At 38.5% G+C, this 21,887-nt stretch overlaps 1 protein-coding gene across 4 annotated transcripts in view; it reads right to left on the bottom strand.

Annotated features, from left to right (window-relative positions):
• Nucleotides 1–3,406: 3,406 nt before the first annotated feature.
• Nucleotides 3,407–21,887, bottom strand: part of St6gal2 (ST6 beta-galactoside alpha-2,6-sialyltransferase 2) — an 86,925-nt gene continuing 68,444 nt past the window's right edge. For all 4 annotated transcript variants that reach the window (XM_031346989.1, XM_031346988.1, XM_031346991.1 and 1 more), the window contains one exon: nucleotides 3,407–7,811. In XM_031346989.1, coding sequence (XP_031202849.1) covers nucleotides 7,540–7,811 — 272 coding nt within the window. In that variant the 3' untranslated portion in view covers nucleotides 3,407–7,539. The remainder of the gene's footprint in view (nucleotides 7,812–21,887) is intronic.

The raw sequence follows: 21,887 nt of genomic DNA, 5'->3' as shown, positions 1-21,887 counted from the left end.
TGCAGTTCTGAAACCTACCAGCTGTTGTAAGGTTCTCCCGGTGTCCCGGGTTTCTCGGCACCAGCTGTGGCCCGCGCAGTCATCTCGCCGGGAAGAAGACACGCGGACACACTAGGTTCCTTCTGCAATGACGTTTACTGCCCTCTCCTAGAGGGAAAAAGAGGTCGAGCCCAAAATCCGCACTGCTTATATACACCACAGTGTGGCGTGTCTGCCCACAGCGTGGCATGTCTGCCCATGATTGGCTGTTCGCTCATTACCCTACTTGACGCCCCAGAATGGGCCGTGACATGGCGTCTTTTCACTTTACGCACATGCGCAAACAGTTCTCTAAGCACATGCGCAAACAGTTGTTTACTCGACAGCGGAAGTAGGCGCCATCTTGTCATGGCGAATGCCTCTCAAGCTTCACGGCTCCCCACAACTATTATTATTATTATAAATTAGCTATGTCATCTGACTGAACACCCCACGTGGGAAAGGCTACCAGTGTGCAGTCTCTGAATGTAGGTCATAGAATGATGGTCTTTTATGATGAATCCTGATTTCTGATCAGTCAGTGGATCATGTAGTAAAGTTCTTTCTCTTCACTGTCTGCCTCTGGACTAATGTGTGTAGCAGGTAAAATGAGTCTTTGCATTACCAAATCAGAGTACTTTCTACTTCATTTCCTTCATTCTTTATGTATTTTGTCTATATGTTGGTATCTTTCAAGCAACTACAGTAACTTGTGAGCTCTAGTCTCCCTATAGTGAGTGCATAGCACATACAATCTTATTCTATCTACTTGTACTGTGATAGCCCATCCCTTACCTCTTTCCAGCCTTTTTTAACCTACTCCCTTACTCCCTACTTAGATCAACTATTTTTGCTTCCACATGTAAGAGAAGCAATTGACATCTATTTCTGTGCCTGTTGTGTGGGCCTGTCGTATGTCATTTAACATCATTTGCTACAAAAAATGGACTCCTACTATAATTTGAATGCTACCTTTGTGCAGGGACCATGTTAACCTCAGTATTGTTCCAAGCTCCATGTTAATGTTGCTAAAATAAGTTTAGAGTATAGTACTCTTTAACCATTTGTTGGAAAACAAGGTAACTTTTGCCTTGTCTGGAAAGTAGATCCAAGAGATGATATCAGTATAATTTAGAAAAATAAGAATAAGGATAACAAACTTCTTATAGTCATTTTAAAGTACTTATTATAGCCTGATTCTTGGGTCCAGAAAACAGTGTAGAATGGTCTGGACCAAGAAAAACACAGGTTACCTTCTTTATTAGAATACAGACTTAAAGTTCAGGCAAGAACTGGCTCATCAAAGGTAATGGGTGCTCTGCATACACACACATACACACTGCTGACAGTTCCGATCCAAGTTTTCTTATGCATTCATACTTATAGTTCTGATTAGCCAATGTGTGGGATCAAGTGTAAGCAACTATAGGCCAGCTTTGGCTATCAGGTAAGTCCCATTGTCAGGAGACTGGCCTCACTGCTCTTTAGGGCAATAGGGCTGTTGTTTTATCACCATGGCTATGTGAACATCTAGGTCTATATATGGATTTGTTGTTGAAACATAGCAAGTATGATCCTTGCAGGACCCCCATCAGTGGCAGTTCTACCTGGTAGTGGTTCTCAACCACCTCATCAACTCTCACTCTTTCTAGTACCGAACACAGATATGCTGTGGACTTAACCAGTATAGTATCTATCTCCAGGTTCTTCCTGAAGCCATGGCTCTCGCTTACAGGCTTTCAAATCTCTTCACAATTATCCTTTTAACCTACAACTGCAAAATGGGTTATTTCAATCCTTTGGTTATTGTGTTTTCCTCTACCTTTGGGATGATAATGAATTCAGTGAAGAAAAAAGGTACTGCATTTCCAGTATCATTATTTCTGCTATACCTTGACTTATTTGATTTGTAAAACTGTCTAAGTTGGAACATCAATCTTTAAGCTAGCTTGATTTGTTTCCTGAGTAGAGTTCAGTTGGGGGGTGAAGAGCTATGGAAAATCATTCAATGGAGGCCTTCTGTCAGTTACACTTCATGTCAGCATTGGGCTATGGTAATGAGAGATCAGCTTCTTACATCAAAGTAAGATGTGTACTTGCCTGAAATACAAGTTTCAGTTCAGTTTTGTGCCAGAGCTCCGGAAAAGTCTGACTATCCATAAATTTCAACACACAACTTCTCCTAATATACAAAGTATATTCGCTTAATGATAGGGGTATATTCTCAGTTTCAACATTATCTAAAAAGTACCTAAAAAGTACAGCCCATTACACAGTGACTATATAGTATAAAGAGTTGAATATAGTCTTTGAATTGATTGAAATGTCACTGTGCAGAGTTAGTAGAGTCTCTGTAAAAATATATCTGCGGTTTGCTGGGCAGTGGGACTATCAAGAATTATGGCAGCTGCCCAGAGAGGGGCTGCCTTAAAAGACTGGTATCATAGATCTCAGCATGCACTCTGGGCATGTATTAGCAACCTTCTACCCCTATCCTACTCTTCACAGCATAGAACACCAGTTCTAAGTATCTGGAAGTAAACTGCCATTTTGTGATCCTCAAATTACAAATGACCAATGATGCAAAGAGAGGGGTCTCCTCCAAGTCATCACAGAGGGGCATATGCTTCCTAAGCTCAGTAAACTGTCCACATCTGCCTTCACATCACATCCTCTGACTTGAGGATTCCTGCACATTATAGTCAGAAAACTACTAATGACCTAGAATGACTTTCCAGGACCTAATTAGTTCATTTTTTTTTTCCTTTCTGTGGTAGTGTAAAGACCTATGCTGGTTTGACATTACAGGAGGTGTGATATAAAGCCTGGTAAATAAAAAGAGTAATAAAATTAATCACAGCACAATATTTGGTTCTAAAGGCAATATTAAGATATAGATATACAAGCCAGGCAGTGGTAGCACATACCTTTAATCCCAGCACTTGGGAGGCAGAGACAGTCAGATTTCTGAATTCGAGGTCAGCCTGGTCTACAGAGTGAGTTCCAGGACAGCCAGGGCTACACAGAGAAACCTTGTCTTGAAAAACCAATATATAGATAGATATATAGATATAGATATAGATATAGATATAGAGATATAATATACATATACATATATTAGCCAAAATTGTGTACTTTTTACTTGATTTTCACCTGTGTCATTTTTCTCCAGATGACAATTAACCAGGAAGAAAATACGATCTGAACGTAAGCTGCCTCTGATTTCTAACTAAGCTCAATCCCTGGTAATGCCTGTGCTCACTCGTGTTTCTCCTCCTCTTCCAGGCCCAGTGTGCTACACTGCCTTAATTGCCTTCAGAAAGGCTGCATGGCTATGCAATTATTTATATGTTCAATGTTTCCAGATTAAAACAGAGACACTTCAAGATAAATGAAAACATGTTTTATTTACAAGTCTGTACACTGTGTACACATAAAAATATACAAAACCAAAATACAAAATATTCAAGTGTTAAAATGTGTAGAAACACTTTCAAAATGCGCTTCTTGGAAAACCTCAAGCCATTAATTAGTTTGAAGAGAACACATTTTGTTTTAAAAATTATCATACAAAAAAATTCCCAAAGCCTTTAAAAAATTTCACTGGTTTCCAGTGGAAAGATTCTATATGTATTTATCTAGAGCCTAACAGGGGTGTATTGTAAACTTAGATTTGAATGCTAATGTTGCACTTGTTTTGTTGAAATCTATTTTCCAGAGAATCAACAAATGTTTCTTCTTTTAATCTTATAAAAGCCATGGACAATCAACAAACTCTTCAGTATTCAGAGCTATATCATACTTCTGACTAAATGCTACACTTGAGTAATGGTTCTGTGAATGGTACCTTTCAATATTTTGGTTATTGTTTGTTAGTATGGCCAAGATATGTAGAATATGAGTGTGTCTATAGTGAGGGCAGAAGGACTGACTTACTTTTAGCAGAAGGATATAAAATATTTGCTTCCTTCTCTTAAAAACTTAGTGTTTTGATAACTAAAGTAAATTTTGTTGTAAATCTCTCATTATAAAGATGAGTGAAAAAGATAATAAAATCAACCATGTGTGTAGATAAGTTTATATACAATTATATAACTATCTACATGCACACTTTTATGTTAAGAATTAGAACTCTATCTGCAGCTTTAATTCTTAAATGCCACTACTGTAATCTTGTAGAGAATTGCTATTTCTTTTCTTATTGAAGGCTCCATTCATTTAACAAAACAAGAACTAGAATTTGCATTTTATTTTCTTGAGCTACTAGAGAAATGTTGCACATTCACCAAGTATCTAAATATATCAAGTGACAGAAATGTGGAAAAATCTCACAATGGAAATGTCCTGATATAAAAAGTGTGCTGAAATGCAGGCAGTTTTACCTAACTTATTTATGTCTAAACAGAGCTTCCTTGATCAGTCATGTAGCCATGGGGTAATATTTGACTATCAGAAAGTCAAACAGAAAGTGACAGTGTGATGGAACAGGTCTGAAGACTATTCTACATGTATTCTAACATAATCTGTTGAAACTTAATCGAGCTGCTGATGCATACCAAAGTCTTTTATCATATCATAACTTGTGGGAGACTGATTCCACTTGATGCACCCAAACAATGTCCAATCAATCCAGACTATATGAGTATGGTTAGCTAGCCACACAGGCTGAACTCTGTTCCAGTAGATGTACTGGTTCATAAACATAACAGAGTAAGCCAGGCTCTTTGACAGTCAAGTCCAAAAAACATTAATGATCACTGAAGCACATCTTTTGTTCAGATATTATGGCTCCAATGACATAGGCCTACTGGAAAGTCCAGGTTGAGTGACTAAGGGACCAAGAGGTCAAGACAAGCAAAGTTCCATTTCTAAATCAAAACATCTTGAGCTCAGAGACCAGGTAGACAGAGATACAGCAATTCAGATGTACTCAAGCCCCAAATTTGCTGATTAAAGCACATCTTATATGCTTACATATAACTTGTGTTTGATCACCACTCGTCTTTCCAGTATTTGCAACAGATGCTGTGGTAGGCATAGTCAACCACATGGGCCTATTATTGCACTGAGTTGTCTGTAGTTATGCATGCTCAGTATACATTACCTCTTGCCTCATGTGAACAGTTGGAGACAAATGTTAGAATCTTGGAGTGGCTGAATTATCATTTTTGGACAATGCTAGTGTCTTTGTAATAGGAACAACAATAGTAACCACAAGAAATAGTGATATTTTCCTCAAAACACAAAGAATTATGACATCTGTTAGTCCTCAGGGAACAAGCAGCACCAGGTGACTTTTGGTGCCACCATGAGGATCTAACCAAGGTCCTTTCACAGAAGAGGTCAGATGGTTCTGGAAGAGCCAGAGCAAGAGCCAGGAAAAAATGAGGTGGGAGGATAGTTAGTGTTGCTATTCCGCAGGTATTATTGGTTCACTTAAGGGTAGTAAATGTGGTGTTGAAGTATTTAATCAATGTCTGGCAAAACATTGCCTGTTGGGACCCATTTTGTTAACACAAGAAGCAGCACCATATTAGCCATCATTATGTGAGTATCTGCTTAGCTATTCAAACTTTTAAATACAAGAGCGGCTAGCCAAAAACATATTATTACGTGCATCATATTTTCTGAATATTTAACAGACTCTGATTTCCACAGGTCTTTAGAGCCATAATAATTTCAAAAAACTAATTACATTTCCTTTATGTTCTTCAGTTTCCATGTAAAACTGAGAGAAGCCTTTTAAAAGTACATGTGCAGCAACAGAATGATATTTAACAACCTTTGATGTGTTTTGTGGAGCTTTTGAATTTGAATATTTACACTGACCTCAATAAGTTATTCTCTAACCAAATTCTCAGGCCACCAAAGGGCATTGTCATGGATAATAATTATGCCTCTAAGTGAAGCCCATTCAAGACTAAAAAGAAACTTACTGGTTATGATCATTTAAAATTGCAAAAGCTGGATGATCTAGAAAGCTCCAAGGACCACTGGAGAAAAAGCTCATCCCACATGAGCAGTGCCTCCACTAGAGTTACAGAGATGATTAGACATGTCATCATGGTGATGAGGCTGAGCTTTTATGAGATTACATGGTTGGACCAGGCTGAGTAGAAGATGATACTCAGTCACTCAGAATGGATGTCAGCAGACATCTCATAACTGAAAGCTCAACTTCTCTCACTTCACTGTTGTAGTAAGCCACTGAGGACATTTTCATTCCTGCTTGAGCTCTGCAGTGGGTAATACCCAAACAGAAACTGGTGGTCTCTGAAAACTTTACTTTCTCTGGAAATAATCAATAGAGCATCCCAGAATAAACACATAGCAAAACATTTTTTTTCCTACAATATTTTGATAGCCACACATTTTGCAAGGGTTAGGCTGGTTCATTTAAATAAAGTATTATTGTCATCTTCAAAAAGTTTTAAGTTAATTGTTAAAAAACAATTCTGTGCCTCCATCACATTCTTAACATAAAACATACCCACAAAACCAAAGGTGGATTCCTAGCTGTTTATGCTTAAACCTGGGCAACATTAAGAGCAAAGGGTCAATTTTGTAATAGTTGAGAAAAACCTACAAGAGTTTCCAATAGAACTGACAGGGAAGTGTGCATCCCATGCAGATCAGAGTGCATGTTTTGAAGCTATTTTTTATAGCTTGAAAGGAACAAGGGTGTCCCCTGTCTGACCTGGAAGGATGCAGTAACTGCCCAGCACATCACTGGCTATCTGAGAGCTGCAGAGTGATCTGGAAATGAGGAATATAAAGTTGAAAAGCCATGGGAGGGACACTTGACCAGTCATCACCCTGCACACACCACCTGTACTGCCATCTGTGTGCAGTGTTGTTGGCCAGGTACAGTCTGTTGTTGCAGGCAAAGGTGTTATTCTTTGCTGCCGGCAGAAGTTTTGTTTGACTTCTTATGTCTTGTGATTTTTACTTTTGTACAAGTGTGGCTTTGTTCTCAGTTATAACATTCAGAGAACACTGGGAAGCAAAGCTGTGAAGCTGTTGTTGAAAATCATGTGCCTAACACGATAGATGAAGCAATATCGAACACATCTGAGTGAGAATTCAGACATTCATCATAGATTCCAGGATGCTTAATGAGAAATGGAGGTATAAGTGATTGCTAGCTACAGGAACTCAGCTTGGATATTTCTAGATGGAAACTGAATCATCAGTAGTATCACCCCCACTTGTGGTTGGAACCAACTGTGATAACAAGTGTTCCTGCTGTAGAGGTTAACATGTTTAGAGGTATCATGCCCATGAGTAAAAATCTGTTTTCTATATATCTTATTTTGGCTTCTTTCTTGGGTGGTTTTAAAGTTCCATTTCTATATTCATAGCAGTAATAGTTACCCAATGGCTTAGACTAGAAAGAGTTCTCATGAGCACTAAGTTACAGTTAAAGACAATACATTGTCTAAATCTATCTTCAAGTATTTTTGTGTGACTTTGAGGACAACAGTAGTACCTTATTGCACATCAGTTCCCAAAAGTTCCATTTTAAGAGTGTGTATTGTTAGGGCTGGTTACTGGGCACTGAAGGGTCTGGAAGCCTGGCAGGACTACCTTGCCCTTGTGATGTAAATCTGCCTGGGTGCCTGTGTTAAGGCGCTGTACCAGTAGCTTTTCATAGAGCAGTGGGTGGTAGGCCCCCAAGGTGCAGGCTGCATCGTAGTACAACTCATGGTAGTGGCAAAGCTCTGTCTGTCGGACAGATGGGATGTACTCATACACGTGCACCTCTTTGCACATGGACATCATGATGAGGATTCCTGACAAGGAAGGAAATGAAAATACAGTAAGTAACTCCAAGAAAGGGTAGACATTTTTGTTGTTTTATTGGTTTTAGTTTATTTACTTATTCATTTTGGTCCTAGAGTTGTGGTGGCTGGCAGGAATGACTGTGGTGAGATGCACATACTTTACATTTGCAGTGTTACAGCTTCCAATGGGTGAATGACTATATAAAGATATAATATTGCATGTATCCATTCACTTTTTCAGTTATTACTGAAGATCTAAAACTGACTCACAAAGGTAAAACTGAGTATAGGGGAACTCTGCTCCAATGTGTGACTTATAATGTCCAGTTTACTCTCTTGTGTTACAGTGGACTGCTACAGCACATAACAAATGGCACAAAAATCTGAATATCAAAGTTTATTAGAAATTGAGTATAAACTATTCTTCAGATGATTCTAAAATAGAAACCTACAATAAAGCAGCTCTATATAATGGTTAAGATGTAGCTGAAGAGAAGGGTGATCACGTAAAAGGACCAGCAGTCTCAATTAATCTGGACCCCCGAGATCTCTCAGACATTGGACCACCAAGCAGGCAGCATACACCAGCTGATATGAGCCCCAGCATATACAGCAAAAAACTACCAGGTCTGGGTTCAGTCAGAGAAGATGCACCTAACCCTCAAGAGACTGGAGGCCCCAGGGTGGCCTAGTCTAGTAAGGTGGGGGTAGGAGGGTAGGGACATCCTCATGGAGACAGGGGGCAGGGAGGAGGTATGGGCTGTGGAACCGTCAGAGGGTGGAGTGGGAGGGGAATAAAATCTGGAGTGTAAGAAAAGATTAAATAAAAAGAAGAAATATAAAAAATTTAATTCCAAATTTAAAAAATTCTGCATGAACAAGACTAAAGAAAGTAATGAAAGAATCTGCTTCTGTCAGTAGGTATCTAGAAGCTGATGCTGAAATGGTTTCCTGGTAGGCAAGGTGTTGAAGGACAAGAAAGCTATCCACTCACAGATAATTAAATCCTTTGTTCCTTGTCAAATGTGCACCTCTCTGCCTTGTCCAATCTCTGTAGGTGAATTCTTCCCATCTCCTAAGTCTATAGCACTGGAATGGTGTGGGTTCTCCAGTCTAGCTGTGATTTACTTCCACATTAGTTACTTTCTAATTGCTACCCAGTCATTCACACACTGCTAGAATGTCTTCTCATTAGTGATTAACACCCAATCAGCACTTCATATTCTAGGAATTCTTATTTTATGGATTTGACTAGAAATCTTCAAAAAGAAAAAGTCTGTATTGAACATATACTGACCTATTTTCCTATTTTCTTATTATCTCCTACAAGATGCAGTATATGGGCTATGTATATAGTATCCATTATATTAGTAGTTATAAGAAATCCAGAGATGATTAAAATATATGGAGAGAACTATAGATTTCTTGCAAATAATATAGCATTTCATATCTAGGACTTGAGTTCCTGGATTTGGTGTGAGGGTGTCTGTAAATACTTCCACAGATATTGAGGGACATTCTTGATGAGGCTTCCATGCTTCAATCATGCTAGAGCACATCATAATCCATCAGTTAGTTACCATACTATGAGTCTTTTAAAATTGGGTGTACGTACACATGCGTGGGTGTGTGTGTGTGTGTGTGTGCATGCGTGTGTGTGTGTACATGTGTGTGCATGCGTGTGTGTGCGTGCGTGTGCGAGTGTGTGTGTATGCATGTGTGTATGTATGCATGCATGTGTGTGCACATGCTGATGAATTCAGTTGCTTTCAGAGGTTAGGGGTATTGAATTCCCTAGAGCTGAAGTTACATGTGCTTGTGAGCATCCAGCTGTGAGTGCTAGGAATTAAAGTTTGGTCCTTTGGAAGAACAGTTCATGTTCTTAACCACTAAAGTATTTCTCTAGCTCCACATCTTTTGTTCTTATACTGGATAGCTTCTTTTGTAAAATATGATTATGAGCCCTTCTGCCCCTTGCACCCTGGCCTTTCTGCTGGGGCAGATACTTGGCTGGTCTGCTCCAGTGAAGGCATCATATACTGATCCATCCTAGAGAACCCGTTGCACTCAGAGCAGTTGGTAAGAACCCCACCGCTGGCCTCCAGAGTCCCAGAGCTGCTGCTAAGAGTCCCTGTGGACTTGGGACCCATCACCCAGCAAAACCCCCACCCTCCTGAATACCACTTCCCTTCTGTACCCTTCTTCCCCTTCTGCCTGGTCCTTTCTGCTGAGGCAGACTCTTAGCTGGCCTTCTCCAGTGAAGACACAATATTCTGACCCACACTGGAGGACCCATTACACTCAGAGCAGTTGAGGATCAGCTGTACTCAGAGCAGTTGGACAACAGCTTGACTGCTCCACTGAAGATCCAACAGTCTGAAGGCCTCCCAGGAGATTTACTGTAGCCAGGGCAACAGATCAGCAGCTTCTCTGCCCCTGTGAAGAGCCCCCAGTTGAAAGGCCCCACAGGTGGTCTGCCACAGCCAAGGTTGCAGGCCTACCAGGAGCATGAAGCAACCCAGGGACAAAAGAGGAAGACTCAGACAAGCAACCAGACCAGCAAACTGCAGGTATATCCAGATGGTGAAAGGCAAGCCCAAAGCCATAAGCAACAGAAGTCAAAATACAGGGGAATCATCAGAACCCAGTTCTCCCACTACAGTAAGCCCTGAATACACCAATGCACCTGAAAAACCAAGAATCTGTCCTAAAATACTATTTCATGAAGATAATTGAGTACTTTAAGGAGGATATCAATAAATCACTGAAATAAACATAGGGAAACAGGCAAACAGGTGAAAGAATTGAATAAAGCAATCCACAACCTAAAAGTGGAAGTAGAAACAATAAAGAAAACACAAATGGAGGCAAACCTGGAAATGGAAAACCTAGGAAAGTGGTCAGGAATTACAGATGCAAGAATCACCAACAGAATAAAGGGATAGAAGAGGGAATCTCAGGTGTAGGAGATACCATAGAAGAGACTGACACAACTTTCAAAGAAAAATTCAAAACATAAAAATCACCTAACCCAAAGTATCCAAGAAATTCAGGACACAATGAAAAGACTAAATCTAAGAATAATGGGAATAGAGGAGAACAAAGATTCCCAGCTCAAAGGACCTGAAAATGTCTTCAACAAAATCATAGAAGAAAACATCCCCAACCTAAAGAAAGAAATGGCCATAAAGGTACAAGAAACCTATAGAACACCAAATAAATAGGAACAGAAAAGAAAATCCTCTCCTCATATAATAATCAAAACACTAAATGCACAGAGCAAAGAAAGAATATTAAAAGCTTCAAGGAAAAGGGGCCAAGTAACATACAAAGGCAGACCTATCATAATTACACCAGACTTCTCAACAGAGACTGTGAAAGCCAGAAGAGCCTAGTCAGAGGTCATGCAAAGTCTAAGAAAACACAAATGCCAGCACAGGCTGCTATATACAGCCAAACTCTCAATCAACATAGGTTGAGAAACCAAAATATTCCAGGGCAAAAATCAAACTCAAGCAATATCAATCAAGCACTACAGATGATCCTAGAAGGAAAACTCCAACACAAGGAAGGTACCAACACCACAGAATGGACAAGATATTAAGCATATCATAACAAAGCCAAAAGGAAAGAAACACAAGCACATAAAGCCACCCATAAAAACAAATATGTCAGGAACCAATACTCATCTCTCTTCAATATCTCTCAATATTAATGGATTCAACTCATCTATCAAAAGACATAAGCTAATAGACCTTATATGCAAACAAGATCCAGCATTTTGCTACATACAAGAAATACACCCAAATAACAAAGACAGACACTATCTCAGAGTAAAAGGTCTTCCAAACAAATGGTCGCAGGAAGCAAGCAAGAGTTGCAATCTTAATATCCAATAAAATAGACTTTCAACAAAAGTTATCAAGTGTGATGAGGAAGGACACTTCATATTCATCAAGAGGAAAATTCACCAAGAGAAAGAATCCATTCTGAACATCTATGCCCCAAATGTAAGACACCTACAATCATAAAAGAAATTTTAGTAAAGCTCAAACCACACATTGAACTCCACATAATAATAGTGGGGGACTTCAATGCCCCACTCTTACTAATGGACAGGTCATTGAAACAGAAACTAAACAGAGACACAGTGAAACTAAGAGAGGTTACGAACCAAATGGATTTAACATATATCTATAGGACATTTTACCCTAAAACACAAGAATACACCACCTTCTCACCACCTCATGGTACCTTCTCCAAAATTGACCATATAATTGGTCACAAAACAACCCTCAAGCGATACAAGAAAATTGAAATAATATCATGCATCCTATGAGATCACCTTGGCCTAAGGCTGTTCTTCAATAACAACAAAAACAACAGAAAGCCCACATACATGTGGAAGCTGTCTACTCAATGATAATTTGGTCAGGGAAGAAATAAAGAAATGAAAGAGTTCCTGGAATTTAATGAAAATGTTGACACATCATACCCAAACTTATGGGATACAATGAAAGCAGTACTAAGAGGAAAATTCATATCACTAAGTGCCCTGGTAAAGAAACTGGAGAGATCTTACACTAACAACTTAGCAGCACACCTGAGAGCTCTAGGTCAGAGGTTGGGGGGATCCTACAGAATGTACCAGAGACATGGGAGGCGAGAGACTCTCAGATCTCAAAGGGAGGGACCTTAGATGAAATGTCCCACAGTAGGGAGAGGGAACTTATAGAGCCCACCTCCAGCAGGAAGACAGGGCATAAAATGAGGGAGGGATTTGCCATCCCACAGTTAAAACTCTAACTCATAATTGTTCCTGTCTGAAGCCTGAGGAAAAGAAGGTCCAGCAACAGGCCCAAAGAGGGATCCGGCTCAAGGGGAGGCCCCAAGGCCTGACACTATTACTGTGGCTATGGAGCTGCTCACAAAAAGGTACCTAGCATGACTGCACTCCAGAAGACCTGACAGGCAGCTGAAAGAGTCAGATGCAGATATTTGCACCTAACCAATGGACAGAAGCATCTTACCCCTGTGTTGTATTAGGGAAGGCTGAAAGAAGCTGAAGAGATGGGTGATCTTGTAGAAGGACCAGCAGTCTCAATCTGGACTCCTGAGATCTCTCAAACACTGGACCACCAAACAGGCAGTATACACCAGCTGATATGAGGCATCCAACACACATACAGTAGAGGACTGCCCAGTGTGTGTTAATTCAGAGATGATGAACCTAACTCTCAAGAGACTAGAGGCCGCAGGGAGTTTAGAGGTCAGGTGGGGTCAGGTGGGGATGGGGGTAGAGACATCCATGTGAAGACAGGGGGTGGTGAGGAGGTATGGGATGTGGAGCAGTCAGAGGGTGGATGGGGGGATAAAATATGGAGTATAAAAATTAATTAATTAATTTAAAATATGATTATGATAGATTAATATGCATGTGATGCTGAGCCCATGTCAAATTTGTACACTAATACAACTGGAGTGAGCAACAGATACAACTTAAGCTGGTTTAAGATACAAACCTTTGAAATAATGGTTGTAAAGAGTCTCTGAGTTCTCCTGGTAAAGGGGACCACCGTGTTGGCAGCTAGACAAGAACTGAACAGGTACTGGACCCCGGAAGGATGACTACAGACACTTTCTGCACGCATTCCTGCTGTTGTTTCAGTCAGGAAGAGATTAAAAAGACTACCTTTGATAGAAAGTATCCTGGAGAAAACATCATTCTTTCTTCTACTTGTCTGCTGCACTTTTAATTCTTAACTCTATTAAACATGGAGTATGTATTTTGTTCTCAATCGAAGCAAAAACTTATACTTTTAATATAATAAGTTGTACAGTTTAAGTATTTTCTCATATAAACTCCTTATATCTTAAAATTACTTCAAGACCCCCAGAAACAGAAAAACTCGTCAGTTTGTTCAAAACTGCCAAACTAAAGGTAGATGGAGGCTGTGACAGTGTGTGTATCTGTCCTGATTTACCTGCATAATCCATTATGAATTCTGCCTGTCAGACAGAAATTTAACAAAAAGCTTTTCCATTTTATTCTGCATGTGAACTTGTGGCTTCCTGGGACTATTAACATAGCCAAGTGTGTCTAAAATTCAAGTGATTACCAGTCTTCCTATTGTGTGTGTGTGTGTGTGTAGCAGTCTGCTGAACTCTGTATATTGTAGCTAGTGTGGAAGTACATTCAAAGAGAAAGATATAACTAACAGTACGCCAGATACATATGAAAGGAGGGATGAGAGACAATATCTGGGAAAGAAGATTATTCCTTAACACCACCTTACTAATTTAGTCTTCTGGTAATCATCACAGACTTTATTTTTTTTTATTCTTTTTTCTTTTCTTTTCTTTCTCTTCTTTTTCTTTTTTCCCTTTTCTTTTGCCTTTTAACTTTTTAAAGACCATTGTTAATACCTAAACTTAGATCCCAGACTTGGTTTTAAAATAAATACTGAAAATAATCATAACATACATCATATCCCTAAATTTCTAGTACACAGCAACAAACAGAAGCCTGGAGAATATACTTCCTCATAGAAGGAATGAGTGAGACATCAGTGATGGAAGACAGCTCTACACAGATCAAAAAAAATGTATATTGTAACAGGGCATTGTAAATAAGGACTGAAGATAACCCAGGCAGAACTGAAGGACAAAGTCTTTGGAGTGCTGATAAAGACTACTTCCCAATTAATATCCAAATGTGTAAGGGCAGGTACCATGCAAATCATTAGAGCTTCAGAGAAATGCCTTTAAACAAACCAAAGAACTCATATTTACATGCAAAGATGCGGTTAAGCCCATTTGTCAGATGACTTGGAAAAGCATCCTAATATTATCCTGAGAAAAATATTAGATTTTCACTTAGGAATCTCTTGGTAGTGCTGTGATCATTTAAGCATTGACAAATGATGTCAGAGTAACAGCACTGGGCTGCTTTGACCTGACTTAGAGTACGTTACTTTGTCACTCATACAACTCTATAGCAGATGATTCAAAAGGAAATACACAAGGCTCCATTGTATTACAGCAAAGAATATAAATGCAAAGACTACAAAAGAAAAGCTCATGGAAGTGGAGACACACGCTTCTGTCACCGTCACACAGGATGCTCTTCACTTTCTCTACAAGTGTGAGTGCTGAGGATGAAGGCATCCCTGGAAATTCCTTTGTGGAGATACTCGTTCTCAGTTTGATGGTGACAGAGTGATTAGGTTAGCATATTATAAAGGCTGAGGCTTCATTAATGGCAACAGTGACTTTTCATACACAGCATAAAACAGGATCTACCCCTATTATCGTGTGCATACACACGATGAAGGCAGGAAGAAACCCCTCACCAGGAAATTGACTAGCCAGAGCCTTGATCTCGCACTTTTCCTTTCAGAACTACTGGCAGAGACACTGTGTTCCCTAGGGAACAGACACCATGCTATTTCTGTCACAACAAGCTGAACTTGTGGAGGTAGCACTGCATGTGGAATGCTAACTAGGGAAGTATGTTAGATGCTTGTCTCTCAGGCATTTGTTGGGAGTGGACCACCACAGGTTTCTGCTTCACATTCTCCAAAATTTCAAACTTACCAAAGGAAAACATGACCAGCCCAGGCTCACAAACTCAATGGGTAGCACTCTACCCTAAGCCCAAGTTCCTAGGTTGCAGCCAAAAATAAACAGGCACATCTTCCTGGACATTTTTTTGAATACAGATAACATAGACATTAAATTCAAATATCACTTTGTAACCATTTCCCTACATCAGACTGATATCAGAAATTCCTATTTGGTTATGCTAAATTGTTATTCATTTCATTTTTCCTTCTATTTTTTCTGATGATAAGATGAATGTAAAAATAATTGAAGAGCAAGACAGAACAAAACAACAACAACAACAACAACAAAACAGAAAAACAAAACAGAACCCAAGTTCTCTAGTTTGGCTAGTATTAAACAATTCTGTAGCTACTAACTTCTTTAAATTACTTAAAGAATGTTTCTAACAAATAATGTTGTTTACCAACTACCAAACTTTAGCTTCCTTTATAACTCACAGAAGTGTTATTGTTTTCAACTTGGAGCTGGACTTTTCAAAGACAAGTATCTAAATGTTTTTTATGTATTTTCCCAAGATAATCAAATGAGCATGTGTCCAGCTGCTTGAAATCTTTTTAAAAAAATTCAACTCATGATTTTATTTATACAGCCAAGTTTATTTTTCAGATAACTCCTTATGAGGGGTTCATCTGAACCAAAAATATTAGTATGTTTTAGGAAGTTGTGACTCAAGTGGCATTCATTTGCCAAACTGTATTTAATATTGTATATAGCAATGGAATTATCAAACCAATTAAAAGGCATTGTAACCAGTCCAAATAAAATGGCATGCTATGTGACTCAGCATGATGAGCAGATGGGTACTTACTTGCTTTGAAAGCTGAACCAAAGGCAAAGTCAACACTACATACATATTATATATCAAGCTCTGAAAGAATGAGGTGCTGTCTATAAAGCCTCACGGGCATGATATATTATACATCATACACTACAAAAATGAGGCAGCCTATGGGCATGCATAAATACATGTGACACACTATGGGAGTCAAAAACTGTGATGGCCATGCATAGACACATAATAAACTGTAGAAGAGTCAGGCAGCATGCATGTGTGGTACATTGTGGAATTCAGGTAACCACTTAGCATAAAGGAGAATTTGATTCAACAAAAATTATGCTACATTTACTTGGCAGAATATTTAACATTGATAAACTCTTGTTATAAACATCTTTTCAAATAGCAAAATGAGCTATTGGTATAAAACAGCAAAATGATACATAACAGCAAAAAAAATCAGTTTAAGTTAGTTTAATTAACACTTATCCATGTAAATCAATAGGAATTTCTGATTATGACCAACAGGACAAGGGATACACAGTCTAGATGGGTAGAGAGCGTGAATAGGATTGGGGTACTGAAACATGACAGGCTAAAGGAAATCTTGTACCTGTTTGGTGAGTCTGTCCATATAATCGATCATGAAAGGGAACACTTAACAGGCATACTTCTGATTTTTTCAAGAGAATAAATGACTTTAAAAGCAAATATACAGAATATATCTGCAATTAAGTCATTGGAAACATGATTTGTATAATAAGAGAGTAATTTAAAATGCATCTACCACATCAAAACATGTAATACATGCAATAATATTTGAAGTCCAATTTTTAGTTTATTTATATTATGTTATTTGATTCATTATTTGTAGAAAAATGAAAAAGGTTATAATGCATTTTATGCCCTCATAAGTAACGAATTGTTTGGCTTGTTATTTTTTTATTAGTATTCTCAGTTTGAACAGAATATGGGAAAACTGCATCCTAAAAATTCAATTTAAAATAAACATAAGGAAATTATTAATTATTTTCAAGCATACAATTCTTATATATGTACTAAACAGCCTGAAATTACAATGCTTGCCTCTATGAATTTTAGAAGTATTACTTACAATATTATTAGTAGAAGTTGCTTTTGGAAAAAGGGATGTTGATGGTTTATATAATAAAAATAATTGGCAATAAGACATTACATTAAATTTTATAAGTATTACTTAAAATATCATCAGCAGAAGCTGCCTTTGAAAAAATGGATGGAATATTAGTGGTTTGCAGTAGTATATTTCACACCAGCCCAGTGTCTGGTGTGTCAGACTTCTGGCTATATGGTATCTCCTGAGATGAAAGAGGCTGGCTTTTTTTGAATTGCTTGGGCACTTTATGTACACTACTAGCAGTAAGACAGGCTTTATGACTCTCAGTGAGCTCATCCACTCTCTATAGAAATATAACCTCATGTAGGCAAAGAGATGCTGTAGAAGTCCAAGTAAAGCATTCTCTACTCAAATAGTCTACAGCAAAATTAATGACTTCATGTCAAGGTCCAAGATGCAATTGCTAGTATCTAAGTAAGGATGGAAGAAAGAAATGCTAGTAGACTAAAAGCACTGTCCAAAGTAATGGTTCCTTTTGGGTCGTCTAAATGGTCTTGTTTGCATTAGTTAATTAATAGCACTCTGTAGCTAAGCAGGTGTAAAAGTACTCTCACTGCTTCTCTGGGAAGTTAGTGCCCACACTATACCTCCATAGTGTCTTTTAGTGTACTCTGTGCACAAATGTAGACTGATTAAAAATGCAGCTTGGTGACTGTTGGAAATGAGTATGTATGCTCACGATGGTCCTTTAGCCATAAGGTTTGGGGTTTAAGGAAATAGTTTAAGGGAAAAAATTATGTCACATGTAGAAATATCATTAATTATGTATTACTATATGATTAGAGCAATGATTCATTGACATAATTGCTCCATGATATCAAGGACTCTGAAAACATAAAAATAATCAACAATAAAAAGGGCATAAAGAGAAGGTATATATCTTCATATCAAGGCTGAGTAAAAAATAAAAAACCTAGTAGGAGAAAAAGGTCCCATGAGCAGGCAAGAGAATCAGAGCAAGCCACACTCCTACTGTTAGGAGTGCAACAGAAAACCCAAGGTAAAGAGCCACAGCATGTCCACAGAGGGCCTGGTGTGGACCAGTGCAGGCTCCATGGCTGCTGGTTCAGTCTCTGTAACCTCCTAGGAGCTCTGCTTAATTGATTCTGTGGGCTATGTTCTCCTGCTATCCCCAGCATCTCTGGCTCCTGCAATCCTTCCTCTCTTAGGGCTAGTCTTATTGCATCTAGTTATGCTGAGTTTGTTCAATATCACTAGGAAGCCTGCTTTTATTATCTGAAGAGAGAGGAACAGTGGACCTGGAGGAGAGGGGAGGGGCGGTTTGGAGAAGGTGAGAGAGCAGACATTTCAGTCAGGATGGAAGAATAAAGCCAAACAAAAATAAAACAAACAAACAAACAAAAGTGGCAACAATTATGGTATATAACTAACTCTATGCTCTTTGAAATATCAAAGGCTACTTTTACCTTGACTAGGCATTTATCAAGGAAGCAGTCTGTTTCTGTTTCTGTCTGTTCCATTTGGGAGTGTGGTATTATTTCACCTCTAACAAATCTTTACATGAAGTACAGCAGAGTTATAGATAAATATTACTATTAGGAAGTTATTGTTCTTAGCCACATAAATATGTCATTACAAAGGCTTTTTCATGGATTTAAAAAACATGGGGTAAAGAACTAGTAAGTTAGGTCCCTGATTTTATTCCAGTCTTTGTAGATTTCAAGTTTTTTTTTTTTTTTCAGGCTACAGGTTTCATTAATGTTGGCTACACAAAAGGAGTCTGAAATAGTCTCAGGCCAAAGGATCAAAGTTCTTTTTTTTTTCTTTTTTCTTTTTTAATTTATTAGATGTTTTCTTTATTTACATTTCAAATACTATAGCCTTTTCTGGTTTCCCCTCCAATAAACTCCTAACCCCCCCCATTACCCTGCTCACCAACCCACCCACTCCTAATTCATGCCCCTGGCATTCCCTTGCACTGGAACATAAAGCCTTCACAGGACCAAGGGCCTCTCCTTCCATTGATGACTAGCAAGGCCATCATCTGCTACATATACAGCTGGAGCCATGAGTCCCTCCATGTGTACTCTTTGGTTGGTGATTTAGTCCCTCGGATTTCTGGGAATACTGGTTGGTTGATATTGTTGTTCCTCTTATGGGGCTGCAAATCCTTTCTCTATATCCTCCATTGGGGACCTTATGCTTAGTCCAATGGTTGGCTGAGAGCACCTATCTATGTATTTGTCAAGCACTAGTAGAGGCTCTCAGGAGACAGCTATATCAGGCTTTTCTGTCAGCAAGCACTTGTTGGCATCCATAATAGTATCTGGGATTGATGACTGTATATAGGATGGATCCTCAGATAGGACAGCTCTTGATGGCCTTTGCTTCAGTGTCTGCTCCACACTTTGTCTCTGTAAGTCATTTCATGGGTATTTTGTTCCCCTTTCTAAGATAGACCAAAGTATACACACTTTTGTCTTCCTTCTTCTTGAGCTGCATGTGGTCTGTGAATGGTATCTTGGGTATTCCGAGCTATTGGGCTAACATCCACTTATCAGTGAGTGCATACCATGTGTGTTCTTTTGTGATTGGGTTATCTCACACAGGTTACTTTCTAGTTCCATTCATTTGCCTAAAAATTTCATGAATTCATTGTTTTTAATAACTGATTAGTACCTCATTGTGTAAATATATCATATTTGCTGAATCCATTCCTCTGTTGAGGGACATCTGGATTCTTTCCAGCTTCTGGCTATTATAAATAAGGCTGCTATGAACATAGTGGAGCATGTGTTCTTACATGTTGGAGCATCTTCTGCATATATGCCAAGGAGTGGTATTGCAGGCTCCTCAGGTACTACTATGCCGAATTTTCTGAGGAACGATCAAACTGATTTCCAGAGTGCTTGTACCAGCTTGCAATCCCACCAGAATTTTATTGAGTACTTTTACATCAATATTCATAAGGGAAATTGGTCTGAAGTTCTCTTTCTATGTTGGTTCTTTGTGTGGTTTAGGTATCAGTGTATTTGTGGTTTCACAGAATGAATTGGGTAGAGTACCTTCTGTTCCTATTTTGTGGAATATCTTGAGGAGTATTGGTATTAGGTTTGAAACCCATCTGGTCCTGGGCTTTTTTTTTTTGTCAGAGACTATTAATGACTGTTTCTATTTCTTTAGGGGATATGGGACTCTCTAGAACATTTATCTGATCTTGATTTAGATCTTAAAAAATGTCCATTTCATCCAGATTTCCCAGTTTTGTTGAGTATAGACTTTTATAGTAGGATCTATGATTTTTTGGATCCTCGTCTTCTGTTGTTATATCTCCCTTTTCATTTCTGATTTTGTTAATTATGTCTCTGTGCCCCCTGGTTAGCCTGGCTAAGGGTTTATCTATCTTGTTGATTTTCTCAAAGAACCAGGTCATGGTTTGTTTGACTCTTTGCATAGTTCTTTTTGTTTCTACTTGGTTGATTTCAGCCCTGAGTTTGATTATTTCTTGCCTTCAACTCCTCTTGGGTGTATTTGTTTCTTTTGGCTCTAGAGCTTTCAGATGTGTTGTCAAATTGCTGGTGTATGCTCTCTCCAGTTTCTTTTTGGAGGCACTTAGAGCTATGAGTTTTCCTCTTAGCACTGCTTTCATTGTGTTCCATAAGTGTGGGTATGTGGTGGCTCCATTTTCATTAAACTCTAAAAAGTCTTTAACTTCTTTATTTATTCCTTCCTTGACCAAGTTATCATTGAGCAGAGTGTTGTTAAGCTTCCATGTGTATGTGGGGTTTCTATTGCTTATGTTGTTATTGAGGAGCAGTCTTAGTTCGTCATGATCTGATAGGAGGCATGGGATTATTTCAATCTTCTTGTATCTGTTGAGGCCTACTTTGTGACCCATTTTATGTTCAATTTTGGAGAATGTACCATGAGGTGCTGAAAAGAAGGTATATTTTTTTGTTTTAGGATAAAATGTTCTATAGATATCTGTTAAATCCATCTGTTTCATAACTTCTGTTAATTTCACTGTCTCTGTTTAGTTTCTGTTTCCATGATCTGTTTGTTGCTGAGAGTGAGGTGTTGAAGTCTCCCACTATTATTATGTGCGGTGAAATGAGTGCTTTGGGTGTCCTTCCACTAGGAGCATAGATGTTCGGAATTTAGAGTTCTTCTTGGTAGATTTACCTTTGATGAGTATGCAGTGTTCTGTTATCTTTTTTGATAACTTTAGGTTGAAAGTCAATTTTATTCTATATTAGAATGGCTACTCCATCTTTTCTCTTGGGACCATTTGCTTGGAAAATTGTTTTCCAGCCTTTTACTCTGAGGTAGTGTCTGTCTTTGTCACTGAGGTGGGTTTCCTGTATGCAGCAAAATGTTGTTTCCTGTTTATGTATCCAGTCTGTTAATCTATGTCTTTTTATTGGGGACTTGAGTCCATTGATATTAAGAGATATTAAGGAAAAAATGATTGTTGCTTCCTGTTATTTTTATTGTTAAAATTAGTATTATGTTTTTGTGGCTATCTTCTTTTTGGTTTATTAAAAGAAGATTTTTTTTTTTTTTTTTT

This window comes from Mastomys coucha, unplaced genomic scaffold (assembly GCF_008632895.1).
Source record: "Mastomys coucha isolate ucsf_1 unplaced genomic scaffold, UCSF_Mcou_1 pScaffold3, whole genome shotgun sequence".
Lineage (NCBI taxonomy): Eukaryota > Metazoa > Chordata > Mammalia > Rodentia > Muridae > Mastomys > Mastomys coucha.
This window is presented reverse-complemented; position numbering and strand designations above follow the sequence as displayed.